At 44.6% G+C, this 22,983-nt stretch overlaps 1 protein-coding gene across 1 annotated transcript in view; it reads right to left on the reverse strand.

The window, feature by feature from the left end:
• Myo16 (myosin XVI) overlaps positions 1–22,983 on the reverse strand; it is a 351,974-nt gene that overhangs the window by 323,596 nt on the left and 5,395 nt on the right. The window contains exon 2 of the mRNA XM_038326520.1: positions 3,255–3,518. Coding sequence (XP_038182448.1) covers positions 3,255–3,518 — 264 coding nt within the window. The remainder of the gene's footprint in view (positions 1–3,254; positions 3,519–22,983) is intronic.

A 22,983-nucleotide genomic window follows, 5' to 3' on the forward strand; every position in this document is an offset into this window, starting at 1 on the left:
GCCGCATATAAAGGCATAAAAGAATACACATTTAAATGAGATGTACACAGTTCTCAGCAAGGAGCAGTTTAACTGGTGTGCCCACACAGAAGGGCAGAGAGTCTTATTACAGCCGTGGCTGCATGGAGCATGCTGACGGCTCTCATGTACAGAATCACAATCCCTAGCTGAGAGACTTGGAAGCGCACACATTCCTAAATTCACGAGTTTTCCAGATTGAATATGTTAAAAAAGTAAAGTCAGCTCAGGAAAATATCTTCTACAGTGAGCTACAAAGAAAACCTGGTATTTCTGAGCCCTTTGGACTTCAAATAGTGGCTAATACAGTAAGAAGGACATCCATTTTAGATCTGCCCAACCGCTGGCTTCAAAGAGCCTCCTCAATTCTGGCTTCTCTAAGAAGTCTGCATCTATACTGTATTAGTTACCGCATGGACACTATGACAACATGCTATAACAATTTGGCATAAACAACTTAAAACAAGTTAAGATATATGGCAGCTTATTTCAAGCCATGATTGGACCTAGGCTTTTGGGCAGAATACCCTGGCTGTCTGAATAGGCTAAAGGAACATTTTTTGTTTTTCTGTTTTTGTTTCTGTTTTTCTCCTCAGGGTGGACAGAAAACAACTTAGAAGTGATTGGGGCCTATGTGGAACATTCAGTGGCACACACACGTGAGCTACTTCCTCGAGCAAGGCCCTCCTTCCTAAACATCCCTCCACTTGCCGACAGCACAGAGAACTGAGGACCAATCATTCAACCAATGAGCCTATGGGGGAACATTCCAGGTCCAACCCATAATGTCCCATCCCCTGCCCATGGAGCTCAAGACTGATACTGAATGAAATCATATTTAGTTTATCCCCAAGAACCCTGAAAGCTTTCTCCAGTTCCAAATTCTTTCAAAATGTTCAAGGCCAAAGTCTTGAGAATCAGGACAGACCCTTTGTGGTCAGCCCGTGCAAAAGTGAAAACAAGCCACATGGGTCTAGACGTGGTGGTAGAGGGTAGTGCTCCCCAAAGGCCGAAACTCAGAAAGCTAGGTGTTTCCCACAGCTTGTGCCCAGCATCTAGGGCACACTGAGGTGAGCTCCCAGGGCCCCTTACAGTTCTGCGTCTGTGGCCTTGAGCTGAATCTGTGAGGCGTCTGACTTGGGCTGGCTCTGCTACCTGACTACAGCTTTCCTTGGAAGGTATTCCACACAGCTGGCCTCTCCAGCATCCTGGGATCTTCACTACGGTTTAGACATCACTCTGACGGTTCCATACATTGCCCTCTCGGGATCTACTTACAGGAACACCAGTCTTACCACACGGTGTTTGTTCCCTACCCCAGCTTCAGCTATTGCTAGAATTTTGGGTAGGAGTCTCCATGGCCAGGTATTTCTTGCATTTTTTTTCCATTTCTGTAAACCCCTCCCTTCCCCCACACTCATGGACGACACCAGGTCTTACAGAAGCTGAGTATGACTACTTCATTGGCCTCTGAGTGTTTGGGCAGCTGAGCACGCTGCAATGAATCCTGGGAAACAACTTCCTAGGTGTCTCCATTAGCAGGGAGCCTAGAGGAACTGATATTTTAAGGGAGAGTTTCCAGAGACTCCCATCTCTTTGCAGATGTGATAGGCAAGATCCAGTGTATCCCAACGATGCCCCCAGGGACTGTTTCCTAGGGTCCCATGAAGAGTAGCAGCTTCTTCTATTGGTGCTGCTCTCTTGTGAAACCAAGGCTTCCTCAGTCCCTCTTTGTACAGGCTTTTCTGACCAAATTCCAGCTTTGAATCTTTTGATTGTGCTTTTCATTTCCAATTCTTACTGAAAAGGAGGCTAAAAGCAGAGAGAACCTATGCCATAGCCTGAAGACTAAATGCCTTTGGCATTTCTTCTCGTAGATAAATTAGCCATTTATCCTCAAACATAGCCTGCCACAAAGTCTCAGGACGTGGACAAAATACAGGCATGTTCTTCATGATAATTAACATATGTGGCCTCCACCGAAGTCTGAATAGTGCCTTTATATCCACCTAAAATCTAATCAAAGTAAATTTTAATGCCAATATTTCTGTTGGCATTCTGGTCTTCTGAGTTCTCATCAGAATTGTCTGTCAAACTCATCTCGATATTCCAGGGTTTCTTTGATCCCCAAAAGGCATAATTCCTGCGACTTACTCCTTCTAGCTCGGCCCCACCTCCTGAAGGCTTCACTCTCAGGAGACCAAGCATCAAATATACTACCCTGGTGAGAGAAACGTCACATTCTGTCATACTCCCAGAAAGGGGGAATTTCTCTCACACTAACACTTTGAAAAGTAGATTGCAAAAGCCACAGCAAAAAGCAGAAAGGAAACGCATGCATTAAAATACGTGAGCAGTAATGAAATTAATCGTGCAAAGACAAAAGGATTTCAATCAGGCGTGCTTAAGAAGTTTCCACACCATAACCCAGGATTTTAAAAGGTGTCAAAGCCTTCTTGAACAAAAGGACCAATGGCCGGACCACCATCCCCGGCATCGAGGCTGCTGACAAAGCGTCACAGAAGACTACTGGTGGCCTGAAATAGACACGGAGATTAACGGGGTGGGACAGAGATCCCCCAAACAGACTCCGAACTCACTACCAACTGGGAAAACGCTGTCTGAACACACGACGCAGGCAAACTGGACGCCAACATACTTCTGGAATGCTGAAACTCCACTCTGTCCCGAAACAAAATCAGAATTTCACAAAAACAAGCTTAAAATGAATGGAAGACCCATTGGGGTTGAGACCCACAGGTTGAGAACCACTCATCTAAGGCCACACGTCTGTAGATAAAAGTATTCTGTTAACAATTAGAGTATTTTGAGCCAGCCGTTCAGTGGTGGCGCACGCCTTTAATCCCAGCACTCAGGAGGCAGAGGCAGGTGGATCTCTGTGAGTTCGAGACCAGCCTGGTCTACAAGAGCTAGTTCCAGGACAGGCTCCAAAGCTACAGAGAAACCCTGTCTCGAAAAACCAAAAAAAAAAAAAAAAAGTTAGAGTATGTAACTTTAAAAGAAGTCGCTTGCCTTTCAGATACGTAATTCTCTTTCAGGCAATATATACGTATTTCACCAAAATTTTACTTTTTCACATATCAGCTGAGAGACTGACGACTTCTCATGCCATATTTTGAAAGGACCACTGTTTTTTTTTCTTTAAAGCCATTCTTATCTCCCTAGACAACAACACACAAAAACAGACCACGAGAAGCCCCACGGAGAAGGCGTACCCTCTTTGTCATGGTGGTGGATGATGGCGTCCTGAATCATGTCAGCAAGGCTGAAGCGGACCCTCTGGCTCTTCCCGGGCTTGGTTCTCCTCAGGAGCCCTTCCTGCTTCCGGAACACTTTCTCTCGCTCATAGTAGGCTTTGATTTGCTCACAGCGCATGCGCTTCACCAGACGCTGACGCTGGCCCAGGGGAAGGGACTCCAGCAAGCACTGGTCAATTTCCATCTCATGGGATCGGAAAACGTTACATAGCTGGTAGCAACCTGAAAGAAAGAAGAGAGAAAAGTCACTAGATACGTCCTCACTTCCTGCCAGCAGCATTGCCCACATTCAGACGCAATAGTGCCCATGGCTAGGAGAGAGTCTCTGTTCCTTATTACCGTGCCTGATACTATAATGTGCCCCGCATTCCTGATTCTACAAAATCTGCTGCATTCCTGATTCTGCAATGCCTAATGCATTCCGGATTCTACAATGGCCATTGCATTCCTGATTCAGCAACGTCCACTGTATTCCCTGATTTTGCAACATTCACTGCATTCCTGATTCTGCAATGCTCAGTGCATTCCTGATTCTTAAATGCCCACTGAATTTCCAATTCTGCAATGTTCCCTGCATTCTTGATTCTGCAATGCCTAATGCATTCTCTTTTGTTTTTGTTTTTTGTTTTTTTTGTTTTTCGAGACAGGGTTTCTCTGTGGCTTTGGAGCCTGTCCTGGAACTAGCTTTGTAGACCAGGCTGGTCTCGAACTCACAGAGATCCGCCTGCCTCTGCCTCCCGAGTGCTGGGATTAAAGGCGTGCGCCACCATCTCCCGGCCACCTAATGCATTCTTGATTGTACAACATCCACTACCCTCCTGATTCTGCAGTGCCCACTTCATTTCTGATTCTGAAATGCTCACTGCATTCCTGATTCTGCAATGTCCCCTGCATTTCTGGTTCTGCAATGTTCCCTGCAGAGCAAGAATAACCCACCCCTTCTCCTCTTTGCTTAATGCACAAATGCAGCATGACCCATTTTTCAAAACAGGAGAAACAACGGACCAATACTCAATTTCATAGCAATAAAACAAATAACAAAATTAGATACAAATATGAATTTTCCTTATATAGTTATGAACTCAGCCCATCCTTCACCATGTCTGTAAATCTATATAAAGGGCTCAAATGTTTAGCCTTTACTCTCAATGATGACTGAATACTAGGAACTAAACTTGAATTTTGAGACAAAATTTACCATGTAGTTACTATTTCTGCGTCTCCTTCCCTGAGGAATCTTCACACTCACAAACACCAGGTACATTGATATGACCGTGTCCCTATAACTCTTTCTGAACATCCTAATAAAGATTGGTCTTCCACTGTGTGTCATTCTAGCTGATATAGTGGAACGGAACATGTAACATATGCTGTCAGTTGTCCATCATTATCCCCACTAACTTCTGGGTGGCCCCTTTTTTCTTTTGATAGGCAGCATTCATTTCTAACAGACCTAATTATGGTTAAGTAAAAATACAGAGTTGGCATATAAATGTATTTTTTATCATATCAAAAATGATGGATAGAACAGTGGCTATCATCATCATCAGCATCCTGTTAATATCGTGACTCACGAACTTCGTTCTGCAATTTAGAGAAAGTCACTTTATTTTTTTCCTTGCGTCCTACAAAACCTCCCAAAGTACATGGGATAGCACCTCCTAAACACGTTTACCACAAGGCTGAAACTCATGACTGAAAGAAAATTATTATGTTATGAACTATTAAATCTGGCTCATTTAAGTTAAGTGTCTAACTGTTGTTGTTTTTAAACACATTTTTTTCTCATTTATTGACTTTGAGGACCAGGCTGGACAGAAACCTCTGCCAACACGTGTGTATACAAACAATGGTCTGGAGCTGGAGAGATGGCTCAGAGCACTGATTCCTCTTCCAGAGGTCCTGAGTTCCACTCCCCCAACCAACGGGGGTGGTTGTGTGTTGCCATGGCATGTATGTAGATGCCAAGGGGCCATTTGATGGAGCTCATGTTCTCCTTCCATCATGTGGGTTCTGGGTCCCAAGATGCACTATCAGGCTTCATGCCATGGTGACTCAAGCCAGATGGCCTGAAACCTTTTTTTTTTTTATTTTAACCTAAGGTTTTAAGACAGGATTTAGTCTAAACTAGCCAGGAACTGTGCTATGTCCCCCAAAGCTGGCCTCATGCTTATGATCCGCTTGCCTCAGCTTCTAGAGTAATAGAGTTACCGGTCCGTTACAGGTACATTGTGACCATGCCCAAAGAGATGCTCTCTTCTTCATGTACGTGTGCCCAAAGTCCCAAACAAGTTAAGAATGTTCTATACAAGCACAAAATGTGGCTGGTTTTTATGCTGACCACGCAAAGTCTCGGTGTCTCGAAGGCTCTGCCCGGTTGCTTTGAAAGGATAAGTGGTGGGGATTGCTGCGTCTGCTACCCTGTTCCCACCGTCCTCACACACCTGATTCTCCTTGGTGCCTATCCCTGTTTCACAAGTAAAGAGCACAGAGCCGAGAGAAGATGTGGCTTTTCTAGGACCCCAGAGACATTCGTCATGTCTAGAGACATTATAGTCAAGAGAACTTCGCACAGTAAGACAACACAGTGACCCCGAGGTCCAGGGGTGCCATTTGCAAATGCCTACTTTGAACACAGGGAAGCAGGTAGTTAAAGGGATGGGAGTACCGACTAGCCACCCTTTGCGATGACTTCAACCGGAGCAGGCAGAGGTGGCTCTCGAAGCATGACAAACTGCCGCACCCAAAGGCGGTTTACCGAGAGCACAGACCGGTTGAGGAGGTTCTGAGTGAGCTCATCAATATTAAGCAGCAAGTGTTTTCAACTTTCTGATCAGAAAACCGCACCAGATTTGGTTTATTAACTATGAGCTCCTGACATTTTGGCTTCAGTGACTGTCCTGGCTTGTCATTAGACACCCAGGGGGAACTGTCAGGCCACAAGATAAACCTACAGCAGGAAGCAGGATCCTGGGAGGTCAACATGGTGTTGACGGAGGGATAATCTAAGAAACACAGTGGTCTCCTGGTTCTTAGCTCTGAGCATGGGTCTCTTGGTCAAACTGCCAATTAACTTCTAAGGCCCCTGCAGTGGCAACCATGATACATCTTTCACAAGATCCAAGGGAGCAGCAAAGGTGATTAGCCATCAGTTTCCTATGTCCCCACAGACACAGTTACTAAACTTCAAATTCACACATACTCACTTCTGGTATATTCTCTTTTTGCTAGTTTCTTTAAGTTAGCACACAAAGTAATGCGTTTCCTTGTGACATTTTCATGCATATGTCTCAGTATACCTTGTTCTAATTTAGGATTTTAACATATTCTATTGTTAAATAGTACCACATGCTTTGGCTTTTAATAGTCTATGAGTTGATTTTAGTCTCAAAGGGTTTGATGTGCTGTGCTGTTTTCTGTAGCTACTGGAGAATCAGCCTGTGTGAGAGAGTCTACTAACCTGTCAACAGGTAAGAGAAACCAAAGTTTTATGCAGCCTTTGGATATCTGTGAACTCTATAAGCGGGTCACTAAGCATGGCCTCAGAGGAAGCTGTACGCGGCTATCGGGCAAGGGCAGACATGAGATGGGCTGTGGCCCATCACTGACACCTCTCTACATGTCTGACTGCCTCCTGACAAAGCCCCTCAAGATGATGTGGGATTCCCCTCTGTATGCTGTGAATTCCATTGGTTATTAAACAAACTGTCTAAGGCCTGTGATAGGGTAGAGTAGAGCCAGGCAGGAAAAACTAAACTGAATGCTGGAAGAAAGGAGGTGGAGTCAGGGAGAAGCCATGGAGCCGCCTCCAGAGACAGACATGTTGGAACCTTGCCCGCAGGTCACAAGCCTTGTGGTAAAATATAAAATAATGGAAATGGGTGGAATTAAGATGGTAAAGCTAGCCAATAAAAAGTTAGAGCTAATAAGCCAAGCAGTGATTTAATTAATACAGTTTCTGTGTGGTTATTTCGGGAGTCTGGGCAGCCAGGAAACGAATAAGCAGCCTCCTATAACACCACGGCTCATCTGGGCAGTGGCAGGGTCAGGACTAACAGGGACTGATCTCTTTGCTGGCTCTCTGCTGTGTGTGGAACCTCAAATAGACTGACAGGCGTCTACTGGCCCTGGAGACAATATACAGATGACTATGTGTGTCTGCAGAAAGAAAGAGTGTGTGCTCATTGGTACGGCAGGGATTGACGAGATCCACACAAAATCAGCTTCTCTTCTTGGAAACAAAGACGTGGCATTTTCAGAGTCGCAGGCCTGGCCTGCACGGTTCTCACATCCTATGCTGCTGTTACCTGTGTCTTTCAGATGGGTGCCTCTAAGCACTGTGCTCACGGAGGCCACCTGCCACCAACGGCCACACTTAGAGCCCTTTGATTTGACTGAGCAAGAACGTCAATGTCCACAGTGGTTGGCTGCTGGTGATCGGGGAATCTCATTGTCTCCACAGCTACCATCATCCAGGTGTTACCAGGTTTTATTTATTTTTCCATAATGCTAAACTGTGTGGCAAGGACACTAACAGTTCTGAATGCAAACCTTCACCATTCCTAGCTACAGAGTGGTGTGCTAGAGACGTGGAAATAGACTCTTCGATTTGTATGTTTATTTATTTTTTTAATTACAGTATAGATTTCCAAACACGGTCAACTTCATGCGCCTCTGTGACATCAACTAAGAAAACATCATGGGCAAAATAACTTCTTTGTTACCAAAAACTGACCAAAATTTGGAAAACACTCCAGTCATGGGGTAAATCACTTGGTGGTTCTATTGAGTCGCTGTAGTACACAGGGACATTTTAGATGACATTTGTGGTTCGTCCAGACCCTTCTGGACAGCTTCACAGGTCGAGGCCTCGTCACATTCTAAACAAAGGCAAGCTGTGTTCCCTGGGAGCTTCTGCCTGGAATACCTTAGGCTGACCCACGCCATGGTGTCAGGCTGGCACAGAAGACTAGCTTGCCTGTCTACTGTGACTGAGTTTTGGAACTAGATTTCGGAACATTTTTTTTTCTTTCATGAATGGGCTTCACATGGCTGGGAAAGAATGGAATCTGACAACAGGCTCGGTGTATTCTTGGCACAATGGGAATACAGAGTTTTGCTTTCCCCCACTTTTTCCAAACAAAAAGGGAATCTGGAAAACAAAATAAACAATACTGAAACTTTCCCTGTGGAATGAAAAATATGCTTTATAATTTGTAAGCAAAACGAGTGATGTGTGTAAAATTAGGAGGGTGAATTGCATTTCAGGACACCAGCTTGTGTCGTCTGTAGCTCACCAAAGGCTTCTGCCCAGGACAGAAGCTGATGTGGCTCTGCCCAGATGGCACCGTTCGCGGGTTCACTCCGGTTCCTGTGGCCTGCATGGTCCAGGGAGTGAAGGGCCCTCCTAGATGTTATAAGTCACAGTCACAGAAAGTCACACAGACTATCAGGCCGAGTCAGCGAGAAATGCCTACAGCATGTCTTAGAGCAAGGGGTGGCTCTGACCTTTACCCGGTTTCACACAGTTTGCTCTTTCCTGTTCTCTTCTGCCCAGGTTCCCGTACGCGTTTCCTCTGATAAGCAACCCGTGATACACAGTACTTCAGAACGTTCCTCTTAGAATTTGCAAGATAGACACACATAAGAATGCATGTGCACGCACATGAACACATACAAATACATGCACCAGTAATTCCTCCCTGGGTACTCACTCTTAGCATCCATTGTTACAAAATCAGAGACTTTTTTGTGTCTTTTGTTTTTTTTTGGGTCCCCCCCCCCCCCGCATAGGAAAAGGCAATGAAACAAAGGAACAATGAGGATTTCCAAAGACAAAGGCACAATCATGTCTACTTCCTCCCCTAGCTGCGAGTCTGCAATGAAGACCGGAAGTCTTTAGAGACTGTGAGATTTCAGCATCTTTATAATCAAGTTACAGGGATATGCCCTTCCTTACAGAGCAAAAATAAAAATTACTTTTCAGCAAGATGTGCACATTGTGATCTGAGGAGCTCTGAGCAGGTCTGGAGATCGAGGCCCACAGCCTCTCTCTCTAATTCTTTTCTGAAAGTTGGAGACATGAAATATTTAAATAAACTTTAAGGGCTTGAATTAAGCTGAAGAAAATCAATGACATTTTACAACTCACTGTTTTTTCAAATTTCTTTCAGCTTCAAATTTATTATAAATTTATTATAAATTTATGCACCCAGCGGATATTTCTTGGGCTCCCATCCAATTATTTCCACCTAGTCCAGTAAAGGAATCTGATAAAGGCTTTCTCGTTTTAAACAGAAATGAAAACGAAACAAATATGCATAAATTTACCGTGCGATCTATATTTCCGCACCTGCTTTGCTCTGAGAATATTTCTTTAGTAACTGATTACTTGGTCTTGACATACAGTCGGATGGTACGCCCTGAAAATATTTTACATTCTGGCCTTTGTTTCTGGGTGGCAAAAGCCTGAATATTGTTTCCCAAGGGAACTAACTTTGCTGGGGTTGTCCTGGGCACTTTGTCCTGTGCTCAGATGTCCCCACAGTGACTTCCCCCGGCCAAAGCTCTGCACAAAGACTTGCCTGCCACAAAGCATGATGGTCAGCCAGAGCAGTCAGGGTCAAGCCTGCTCCACCCAGCCCAATGATCTGCAGCCCCACCGGTGGGTGTCACCCATGAGCTGGTTGGGACAGTCACTCGGAAATGTCTCCTCTCTACTCCTACAAATAATCACACAAGAAGGAGCCGATGGCAAGATGCAAGTTGAAGAGCCAACAGAGACTCCATCTCCTCAGACGCTCTCTGTGAAAGGCCTCCTCTGGAGAAGTCCAGCCCTGGAAGGTCAGAGCCTCCTCCTGTCAGTTGCTCAGGGCAGGCCATACTGTGGCTCTCGAGGCTCCTGATATGGTAAATCCCCAGATCGGACAACTGGCTGTCAAGATTGGGAGATGGGAACTTTCATTCTGCAGAGTAGATGGGGCTTTGTAGTTGAGACGGTATCCAAGAGACATGAACTCCTGGCTTCTTGATGTTGCAGCTCCTGATGATTTTCTTTGGATTCTTATGCAATGAAAAAAATTTAGACTCTCTGTCTCCAGGATGTTTGTTTGAGTCCCAAATACCAAATAACCCTGAACTCTGAATCTACTTGAATATAATGTTTCCTTCATCAACATCCTCAACTCCAGTTCAGACTCAGCTCCTGTTCCTACCAGACAAGGTATTTACTAAGCGAACTTCTCAGTCCCCAGGCTGTCCTGGTACAGGGCCTCAGCGTCAGCATCCCCTGATCTTTCAGAACAAGATATTTTTATGAGCCCTAAAGAAATATCCGGTGTGAACAAAGGCATGTTTCAAATGCTACACCAAAGACCATGGGTCTCTACTCCTTCCTCTTCAAGGCCCTCCATTATAACTCAAAACTATATGTTCAAACGTATCAATCTCACAGTTATAAGTAAAACAGTGTGACTATTTCATCATGTTTCTTAATCTTGAAAATAAATATTTAAATACTATTTTGATATAAAATGTTTCTTTCCCTAAAGTGGACTGAGACAACATTATAAATCACATTTAATTATAATTCCTGATGCTTACTCAGTCTTGCTCTAGTATAAGTATATTAGGATAATATAGAATTATAATTCGTATTCGTCAGAATGGGCAGAGACTTCGAAGTTGAAATGATTCCCACGGCTACTCACATCCATTTGTAGGAACTTTCCCATGAAGAAAGTCTTCAAGCTCAGTTTGCAAACCAAGAGCAGAAGAAGGGCAGAGGTGAGGGGCAGCGTTTGTGCGCCCCGCACGAGGGCACTGGTTATCTCGGAGCGCACTCATTACACACCGCGTTCCTCGTCTCCCAGCCCCCCACTCCCCCAGGCCGGCTTGTGTAAAACACCAGTTTATCTTCACACTAACACAGGATAATAGTGTGGTGGGGAAGGGCGGTGCAGATTTAAAAGCTTACCCTCTACCGCCCATCCTGCCCACTGAAGGTCTCCGTGAACTTGTGCCCGTTCATACTAGCACGCTAGAACACACCTTCTACCTGCTTCCTATTCACAACGCGGGACGAGCCATTTGCCTCTGACATAGAACAGCCTGTCACCTTTCCTGACACTCTGCCTCCCTCGGGACGCTCCTTTGTACTGTCACTCCCTGTGGTTCTAGTTCTAACCAGCAGGAAGCTTGCCCCGTGCATCTGCCGGTCAGGACTGAGAACTGATGTCAGCTGAGTCCTGCTCAACACTGAGCAGAGGCCAGGACTAGTCCTCTAGGCAGTTGTCCTAGTTCAGACAGGACCCTTCTCTGGGGTCTGTCCGATGAAAATAACATTTGGAAGACTTATTTTACGAGCACATCTTGCCTTAAGATCACCCCACTTGGACAAAGACATTTGATGCCAAAGCCCATGTCTTCTGAGATACAGGGAGAGGCAGAGAAGGAAAAAGAACAGTTCTAAAGTTACGGTTTCAGATTACTAGCACTTGCAGTACCTGAAGGCAAAATAACTCAGTGTTAGACTTTCCAGGAATCCAGGGTGTTTTCCAGAGCAGAGAGCCAGTAATTCTGTTCTGTATTTAAGCCTCTAGGTATGACTTTCTATTGATGGACAGAAGTGGCTCATGCAGAAGACAATCTAGTGACGTCCCGGGGCACACCCTTCAACGACATCTGGTCACAGTCACACTCAGAAGATTTATCTATTTTTATATATTATTTGTTCTGCGTGCCTGCCTGCCTGCCTGCATGCATGTATGTATGTATGCATGTATGTATTGCAGCACATGTATGCAGTGCCCACAAAAGCCAGAAGAAGGAATCAGAACCCCTGAAACTGGAGTTACAGTTGTGAGCTACCATGTGGTGCTAGGATACCAACTGAATCCTAAAAAGCAGCCAATGCTCTCAACCACTGGGCCATCTCTCCAGCTCCCTCCCTCTCTCTCTTTAAAATTACATGTTTTAATCAGTGTTTGTGGTGTTTATTTGTTGTTTATTTATTGTGTGGTGGTCAGAGGAAAGCCTGTGGCAGTTGGTTCTCTCCTTCTATCGCGTCAGTTCCAGGGATCAAACTCAGGTGGTGAGGCTTGGCAGCCTTCACCCAAGAGCCTCTCTTTTCCTGTTGCCATGGACACACATCTCACAGAATCACTAAAGATAAAATTATATAGAATATGACATATGCATTACATTAGTCAGTTTTAAATGACACTTTCAGGTTTCTACTAGTTTCTTATTTCCTGTTCAATATGTATTTTCCATAAGACAGGATGCCAAATAACCCCCAATCAATCAACTGCTATTAAGGCAACTATTGACAGAATTGCCTTCTGTGCTCTTGGCTATAAACTAAGGCCTGGAAAGTCAAAGTCCCTGCTTACGAAGGTGTAATCGCAGGACTGAGACTCACATGCGTATGAAAAGGGGAGTGGAAGAGAAGTCAGTGAACTGTGTTCACCATGCTGCCACGTGCTAACATCACCTACTCAGACCCTGAGAACTCGGAGCCAGCTCCCAGAGCACAGTGCTAAGCCTGGCCCTCCTTAGGCCTTTTGAACCCATGGAACTCAATCCTTGCATTTAACATTTCTGTCTTCTGAGTGTGTCTGAAAACTTGTGTGAAGCAAAGATCTCTGTAACTATGCTCTAATCACTAAGAGGATGCTGCATCTTTTCTTTTCTTCTTGTATGTATTATACGTGTGCATACATATGTATGTTTGTATGTGTGGGTGTCACTGTGGGCATGGATGTGTCAAGAAAGCCATATGGAAATCAGAGGACAACTTCGGGTGCCAGTCCCCACCTTCCACCTTGTTTAAGACCAGGTCTGTTATCATTTACCCTAAGTATGCCAGTCTAGCCTTCCTATGGACGTCCAGCGGTTTTCTCTCTAGCTCTGATCTCTCTGTAAGAGCACCAAGATTACAGACGCACACTACTTCATCTGGATGACAAGCGCTTTACCTGCAGGACCATCTCCCAAGCATTAAAGGAGCGCATCAGGCCATAGTCTTCGCTCCCCTGACCCCACACCTGCTGGCCATGGACTCTGCGAAGGCACGGGCTACCCGTTTCCAGTCACAAGTATAGCAGAGAACACATCTGGGTGTGGCCATGCATCGTTCGTACATCTGTTCACCCACACGCTAACTGACTCACACGTCCAAATCTATCTTAAGAGGCCCCGATAAGCAAAGTTCAGCATTCACATTGGTTTAAGTTTAACTAAGTCTCTACAACTAAGGAAAAGGGAGTGTCTGTGAAACATACCCCAATTGAGATGAGATAAATGAGACACCAGGGGGAAAAGAAACTGGAAACTGACTTGGGGCTAGTCCCAAAGTCTCCAACAGGGACAATAAAAGTCACCAAAAGTGATTTCGGAGGGCTTGCTGTCTCCACCCGCACCCTGGCTGCGTGACTGCATCTGTAATTGCATTCCCACCAGCAGGGGAACCAGGCCATGTTTTCTAAGTAGAGTTTACACCAGTTTCTCGGGGACGATTACCTATGATACCTTCTGTGTAAGAGGTGACTGTCACGTGACTAAGACCCGCTCCATATCCCCCAAGAACAGAGCAAGTGAAACAACAAGCAGCTCTGTCTGATTCAGCTCACAAGTGTCATATGTAGGCTTCCGTAGAGCCCCCGAAAGCTGGAATGAATAGGTGGTGGCTTTGGCAGTAAATAATGGACCTCAAGTTTGAGGGACAACTCCTACTCAGAATGACTCCAAGCCCTTCAATAAAAAGTCAGAGAAAGGATGTATTTCGCATCCTTGAATGAGGCACCACGAGGCACGTCTGTCATTAATTTTGCATTTGCTGCTAGCTTGTTCAATTCGCGACTTCCTCTCCTGCCACTCTTGCTGAAATGAAGAAGAATGGCCAATTGACTCCACAAACCACTCATTCGTTTGTATCCACCTCTCCTGTCATTGCTCATTTCTAGAAAATAAATAATTCAAGGCTCTTAATCTCCCTGATTTACAGGACACAAGCTTCTTGCCTTTAATTATTTTTCTCAAGCCCCTTACTTGCAGCAAAAGACCTTTGAGGAAAAACTAAACGAATCAGGACAGCAGTTCGTGTGCACCACTGACACATGCAAGTGTACCATGGTATTTCTCTTGTGCTTGTTATCTTCATATAAAGGAGAGAGAACTTCTAGTTAGATGTCTTAGCGGTAACTATCCCTGGAGATGACTTATCCCTCAACCTTTCCCACATGACCAGAGGGAAGCATCCCGAATACACAATAGAGTTAAAAGTTCCTTGGTTGGTGAATTCGGTAAGTGTAACTCACAATTTCATAAAGCATTCCTTTCTTTAGAAAGCAATGAGCAAATATCCTCTGGTTGGAACCTCCAGTATTCACCAATGGCTGTTCTCACAGGATTATCCTGCTAGAAACCTTAGGAAATAGGTTCTACTCCAGCCTTGTCAGTCATAACAGTGAGTGCAAAGCTTTCCTCGATGTCAGGGACCGCTGAGCCCCATTTTACTTGCAGTTGTTGCTGGGGTGATGGCATTGCTGGGGTGCTGGTTAGGATCATCTTAACTGTACAATCAAATGGAAGACTCCACCAGAAAAATGAAGTACCGCACAGACACAAACCTTCCATGGTTTTTCTTTCACTACCCCGTGGTTATTGAGCGGAATGTGCGTGGCTCCAGATATACAACGAGAGAGATGGATCTCTGAGCTCAAAGCCAAGGGAGAGATTCTCAGCACACTGTGATCCACTGTTGCTAGTGATCACCCCTAAACTATACTCCCTGCCTTAACAATAGATGCTTTAAGCACTCAATTCTTCTCCAGTTACCCCTGTGAGACCTCTTAGTAAGTAGTCAGTTCACGGGCAGTCAGAACATAAGCTCCGTAGACTCACTCTGGCCCTTTGATGGCTGAAGTCACTGCATTTCAACTTGACCTCCCCTTTCTCTATTGGCTCTTCTGGATGTCCAGGTCATGAATGAGGTCCTTGTGGAAAGTTCCCAATCATGTTCCTCATGCATAATCCTGTCACCTCTGCACAAGCTGCTGCCTGGCACTGTGTCTTCTACATTCCTGATTGAAGGCCTCTCAAATCCTCTGTGGATAGTTCTTCCTGACTACCCTCCCTCGCCCCTGCCCTGAACCAGCTGTCCTCTGGCTGCTGCTCCCTCTCCTTCCTCATCTTAGTTGTCAACAGCATGCTAATAACTCCCGCATCTCTGTCACAGACATCCCCCCCCCCTGAGCTTTAGCTTAGTTCAAGGCTGTGTGTGTGTCACACTGTGCACAGTGACATCTAGGCAGCTCTCCTCGAACTCCATCAGTCTGTGCTGAGTCTGTGCCCTCACCACATTCCCACCTGACGCTTACAAACACAACCACACACAGTTGCATGTTAGGACTCCCTTCCCTTCAGCCTCCTCAACGTCCAAATCTGCCCCAACACCTCCTCTGATTGGTTCCAATTCTCTTTCAGATTCATCTACTCTTCTTCCTTCTCAAGGGTGTTAGTGATCCCAGGATCCATTCAGGCAGCTTTATGGGCTCCGCTGCTGTTCTCTTCCAGTGCTTTTCAAGGATAATCTCTCCACACAGAATCTCTGATAGTTCTGCTTCTTCCTTTTCTTGATCTCCTTCTTCTTTTATTATATCATCATCATCATCATCATCACTACATCATGCATATCATTTTCTACATTATGCATATGTCTGTGTTTGTGTGTGTGGTGTGTGCACACACCACTGAATACGTGAAGAGGTCAGAGAACAGCTTTTTGGGAAATCTGTCCTCTCCTCCTACTAAGGGTTCCAGGGATGGGCCTTCAGCTGCCAGGCTTATGCACCAAGTGTGCTTCCACACTGAGCCATCTCCTCAGGGCACTTCCCATCTGTATTGTTGGGAGAGTCTCAGAGTTCCTGCTGTGCCCAGGAAGAGTCCTCCTTGGTTGCAGGGTTCTCAACCTTTCCTGACTGAGATTTTATGGAAGGAGGGAGGCAAAGCCTCAACTGGGACATTCCAAATTGTTGAATCTGACGTGTTGAAAGCTCTGCTGGGACCAGATGGCACAACTTTAGGCATTTTCTGGAATTCACCCACAGAAATCTGGGAGATGAATAACTCACCCCAAGAGAACAGGTAAAAAGAGCAAAAGTGCAAAACTTCTGCTTCTATCAGGACACTAAATTCAGTTAACCCAACTGTGAAACCAGGGCTGTAGAGACGGCTCAGTGGTTAAAAGCACTGACTGCTCTTCCAAAGGTCCTGAGTTCAATTCCCAGTAACTAGATGGCTCACAACCATCTGTAATGAGATCTTGCACCCCTTTAAAGAAGAGACTTGGTCAGTTGTCCTTATCAACATAGACCAAGAAACCCAATTATGAACAAGTTCAAAAGTACCGCAATATATGGGCTGCTCATGTATGCTTCGGCATTGCCAGGGCATAAGTTTCGTTTTCAGATTTCAACTGTGAAACCAGTGCTTTCGTCAGGCACGCCTTAGCATCCTAAAATTGCCATCCTGATTGAAGCTATCACTAGGACAGCTTCCTGCTTTTTCCCTCTCAATTCCAACTCTCCAGGACTAGCAGGCAGCTCTGACACAGGGATTACTGCATTCCTCACACTCAGGAATGAGCGAACTGGAAACTCAGCCCACTGGCCCCGCCCTTTCTCGTGTGCTTGAGCCACGCCCCCCGTAGGCGGAGTTTGTCCGTGCCTGCGCAGCCCATGAAGGCGCCTCTGCTCATTCTTTGAATGCTCCAAGTGTTCACAGCTTCCTAAACGACTTCTGTTCTCACCAGCTTCCCCTTCAGGAACTTCCTGAAGATCTACTCAACCTTGTGTGCCTTCTCGCTGCCTCCCGGGAGGCTGACTCGTCTCCAGCTCTCTTCCCTCCCTGCAGAACTGGTGCCTCCCTGTGAACAGCGCTTCCTCATAGGAAGGCAAGCCATTTGCGCGTGCCTTTTCAACATCCGCTGAATCTACAGCCGTTTTCTGCAAAAGCCTACTCGTGACTACATGTCATAACTTCTAGAGAGCGAATCCCTTGAGGAATGGAAATTCATATATACATATAAACGTTGTGCATAGCGGAATAGCCTGTAAAGGGGAGAGCATGCGGCACTGAGAAACCCCACCTGTGAGAGGAGAGACTGAGTGGCAGCCTGCGGGAGCAGAGGCATCGTGCTGCATTTTGGAGAAGGAGGACCAGGGTATTAGGCTACTATGTAGGTAATTGGACATAAATAAAGAGAAGAAGGGCTCAATGCTTCAGTATAGCACGGTGTGGAGACTGGCGTGCAGTAACTAGGAGGCAAAAAATATGAAGGGATGACTTTCTAAAGAAGAACACTGGAGGTAAAGTGAGCTCCCTGTGCAATCATCTTGAGTGGATAAAAACACAGAAATAAGAAGTATTTCGTCATCTATCACTTTGGAAAAAATTAAAACGTTAAAACACAACCCTTAAATCCTGGAGGTGAGGATGTCTCCGCTAATGTTTAGAGCATGCTCACTGCAGCTTCCAGGCAGTTTGCTCACTGCAGCCCTCCAGGCAGTTTGCTTGTTGGTCTATCTACTCTGCAGGCTGTCCTGAGAGCTCATGTTTCTGACTCCCTCACTCCATTCTGTCACTTCCTAGGGAGTCCTAATAATGGGACATAAAGAGAGTGAGCAATCAAAAGAGGAGAAGAGAGAGGACAGGAAGAAGCACTGGGAACCAGACAGGAACGTAGAGGAAGAGGATGAGATGATCCACATCTCCAACCCCTGGGGAGACAGAAGCTACAACTACAAGGTGCAGTCCCAGTGACAAGAGATTGGGGTTCCTAGGGAAAATCCAGAGCTCTCCCCAGTCTTAAACCGAGTCATGATCTTGTCAAAACGGCTCCTGCTTGTTAGGCCGGCACTAGGGAATAACACATTCTCAACTCATCACCGTTCAGACTGGTGTAGCAAGGTGCCCTTTTGAGAGGGTGTCTAGTGTTTGGCACTGGGTTTTTCTGGGAATTCAAAATCAAGAGGCTAGCATGACAGGGATCCTGGTGGGGGTCTGCATCACACAATCTGGGAAGGGAAAGGCATTGTGTGGTGGTAAGGATGAAGAGACAGAGGCAGACCCTCGAGGTGACTGATATAGGGGGATTCTCAGTGGGCAGTACACAGGTGGGGGCTACCTTCTGTGGTAAGAGATTACCTGTGAAATTGCTGCAGAGAAGAGAGTCTTGAGATCATGGGCAGTAGTCATTCTACCTCTGGAGATGGCATCCCTATTGTGCCTGGTTTGCTTTTGGGCCAGACAAAGCTCCGAATCACATCTGGAGGGTCATGGGGAATCACTCAGGTGGCCTAGCGTCCTCCCTCCCAATGGGTGGCCTTGGTGGGCTGGGTATGAAAACACTGGGAGCTGTGGGCAGAGGGACTGGTTCCCTGGGTTCTCCAGCTCTGCTGCAGAATTCTGTTCTGTTTGCACCCCCCAGCTCTGCAGTGCAGAATTCTGTTCTGTTTGCACCCCCCAGCTCTGCAGTGCAGAATTCTGTTCTGTTTGCACCCCCAGTTCTCCAGTGCACTCAGAAGACATTCCATTAGCCAACAGAGGGTCTTCTGAAGTGAATGGGAACCTGCATGGCTCAGTTTATGGAACTATTGAGACACGCAGACACTCCTAATAGACAGACATGGAATTCCCAGGCTCAGCGCAGGAGTGTGTGCACTGGGAACAGAGAGAAACTACCACAGACTCTACCTACAGTTTGTATCCTGTCCCTAGACTTGGAAAACACAAATACTAAAGGCAGGAAGAAATTTCTCCAGTCTTTCTCCTTTATATTATTGTCATTTTCATATACTTTTTTATCTTTTGGTTTTATTTGTTACAGCGCTATTTATTTTGTCTTACTCTTTCAATAAGTAATTTTTATCTCTTGCTTTTTTTTCTGTTCTTACTTTATTTCATTATTTCTTCTTGTTCTTTTATTGAATTTACTTCCTGCTATTTTCCATTTTTCTACTGCCCCATTTTATTTTACTATTCTACTTTAATTAACCTTCTTCCATTTGTCACTTTGAGTTTTGCAGTCTCTTCCACGCTGTTCTTACTGTGCTGTACAGGACTAGTTGTGTGGCAATTGTCTTTGATTGCTTGCTACCGTGTCACTGTGTTAGGTTTGATTTGACGTTGTTACTGTTGGACCAATTCACATTCAGCCCTCTGAGAGGTTATAGGTAACAGACCTCCCCAAAAGAAGGCAGCTCACTAGAAATACCACCATACAAAGCTGTAAGTAAATATTAATCCCAGAAAATGCTCACAACATAGAATGCAATAGTGTGGTAGACTACAGAAGTGGCCCATCCAAGAGTTCTTAACTATTCAATAGAGAAACCTAAAGACATTGATATGATTAAAATTCCCGGTAAGAATTTATAAGAGCAATTCTTATTATAAATGATCTCACAGAGGGTTCCAATCAGCCCACTAATAAAATAAGTAAGTCACTCAAGACTTGGAAGAGACACTTTATAACCTAGAGAGACATTCAGTGGATAGAGACCCTAACACATGAAACTCATGGAAATCCTAGACATGAATCAACAGATCAAATGAAAACCTCAACAAAAGCTTTGTCAATAAAGCAAACCAAATGAGAAAAAAAACTTAAGGTATTGAAGACATAGTTAAGGTAATATTACGTTTAGACGGTAATAAAGGAAATGTAATAAAATAGTTATGATTCATGGCTAAAAGACCAAATCTATGAACCTGTGATGTAGAAGAAGAAGCCAACATGTAGCACAAAGGCATAGAAACCTACTCAATAGATTACTGCAGAAACCTTCTTATATCTGGGAAAGACGCAATTGTCTCTGCATAGGAGGATTTGAGAACCCAACAGACTGGACAAAAAAGAACCTTGTCTGTGTTATATTGTAATTAAAGTGTTAAAATTAAATAACAAAGAAATAATACTGGATATTTCAAGAGTAAAGCACAAGAGTTCCTTATGAAGGGGACCCCACCAGAACAACAACAGAAGGGAACCCCACCAGAGCAGCATCAGAAGGGAACCCCACCAGAACAGTAGCAGACACCTCAGCAAAAATACTGAAGGATGGAAGGCCAGGGACTGATAGTCAGACCCTGAAACAAAATATTGGATAAAAGAATGACTAAATTCATCAAAATTATCCTTTGAATGGGAGAATAAATATGAAGGAGATTCATCATGATAAAAGCAAACTAAAGAAGTCTATGATCGCGAACAGAGAACTACAGAGGAGATGTAAAGACCCATGTAACATGAAGGGAGACACACACACAAGTGCAAACTCAGGAAGGCTCAACACCCACCAAAAGAACACACACACACACACACACACACACACACACACACACACACACACAAAATAAAAGAGAGAGGGAAAGATACCTGAGAATCAGACATTTTTGGCCAACTAGTCTAGCACACCTCTCAGACAGAGAAATTAGTACATACCTTCAAAAGTAAGCCTGTATTAGTCACTTTTATATTGCTCTGATTAAACACTGTGACCAAGGAAACTTACAGAGAAGAAAGGCTTTCTCTGGGGTTCTGGTTCCAGAGCGATAGAAGTCCATCATCACCAGGGCTGAGCGTAGTTAGGCATGGTGGCTGGAGCAACCATCTGAGAACTCACATCTTAAAACTTCAAATGGGAAGCAAAGAGGGTGAACTGGAAGTGTCTGGTGTGTGGTTTTGAAGCCTCAAAGCCCAACTCCAGGGACACATTGTCTCCAGAAAGACAACACAGAGACAGCATCATTAACTGGGACCAAATATCCAAATGACTGAGACTATGGGGGCACATCTCATTTAAACCATCACAAAACCACATATGTAAACATATCTCATGTAAACCACTGCAAAGCCTCAAATGTAAACCATCTCACTCCTCCAGTGAAAATAAGTAGACTGGCTGAATGGATTAAAAAGGCAATGTTCAACTATTTGCTGCTGCAAGAAACTTACCGTCCTGATACAGACACAGAGACACATGAAAGTGAAGCAGTGGGACATGACATTCTAGCTACATGGGGTCTGGGAGTGAGCAGGAGTAGTTACACTCATGTGGGACAAAGCACACATCACACTAAAGCTAGTCAGGAGAGACAAAGATGATTCTTACATATTAATGAAATGAAGATACACAAGACAGACATGTGTCATTAACTTTGAACAGTTTCATGAGACAAACACTACTTGTCATAATGGCCTGATGGTTCTAAACACAACAGCAATGGGTCACGTCAATACCCCATGTTCATCAGTACATGGGTCATCCAAGTTTAAAAAAATATCTAACAGGAAGGCTGTGATAGCTTGAACATAATTGGGCCCCATCAGCTCATAGGGAGTGGCAGTATTAAGAGGTGTTGGAGTAGGTATGGCCTTGTTAGAGCAAGTGTGTCACTGTAGGGGTGGGCTTTGAGGTTTCCTATGCTCAGGATACCATCCACTATATCAGTCAACTTCCTGTTGCCTCCAAGTCAAGATGTAAGATGTAGCCAGCACCACATCTGCCTGCATGCTACCATGCTTCCTGTCATGAGGATAATGGGCTGAACCTCTGAAACTGTAATCCAGCCCTAATTAAATGTCTTCCTTATAAGAGTTGCTGTGATCATGGTGTCTATTCATAGCCATAGAAACCCTACCTAAGACAGAAGCTTCAGAGTTCATTCCTCCAATGATAGATCAGATGCTTGGAATGCAAACCTATTGGACATTTGACCAACTGCTGCTGCACACACATTTTCTCAGCCCTCTATGAAATTTTCTTTAAAATCACATTGTAGGCCATAAGTCAATACATGAAAAGCATGAAATAATGTCTGGTATCTGATCAAATCACAATGTAATAATGTTATGTCAGAAACAGAAAATCTATACGAAATACTCCAACATATAGAGACTGAACAATGTGATAATGGATGACTGGGGCATCATTTAAGTGATAAATGAGGATTTTAAAAACATCCTTAAATTATGAGAACAAAATTCACTACTCATACAATTTTATATGCTGTAACATGAGAAAAAGAAAAAATACTTCCTAAGAGAATTTCCTTATGGCCTGTTTAAAATATCTTTGTACCCCAATTCTAGGCTCTGGTCACTGGTCATTTCCATAAATTATTTTATAACATCAGGTTTTGCTGCTGGTAACAATCAATATGTTTTTACTTTTTATTCTTTACCTCACTGACCTGAGTCTTTCAAGGGAGCAGAGGCATCAGTCAGATTGTGTGTTCTTAGCTGTATGCCCATGCTTAGAAAAATAATAGAACTATCTGTAGAGATGTCTTGAATTAATGAGTCAAGAATGGAAGAGAGAAAGGAGTTATGAGAAAAATCATGAAATATACACATCATGAAATATACACATCTCAGTTAAGAGAGAATGCTGTGTGCATGTCCTTAAGTGTGAGACGGCATTGCAAGTGCAGACACCTTTCATTCAACAGAGAGAGGAATAGAAGGAGAGGAGAGACACCAAGATAGAGCGACACACAGAGAGAGGAGTCCATCACACTAGAACTGTGGTCGCCAGGTGAGGACATAGTGTCAATCCCTCCAGACACAATGGCCAGCCTTTAATAATTCAATGCCAGAAGAGCAGTAAACCACACCACATAC

Source organism: Arvicola amphibius, chromosome 4 (assembly GCF_903992535.2).
Source record: "Arvicola amphibius chromosome 4, mArvAmp1.2, whole genome shotgun sequence".
In the NCBI taxonomy this organism is placed as follows: Eukaryota; Metazoa; Chordata; class Mammalia; order Rodentia; family Cricetidae; genus Arvicola; species Arvicola amphibius.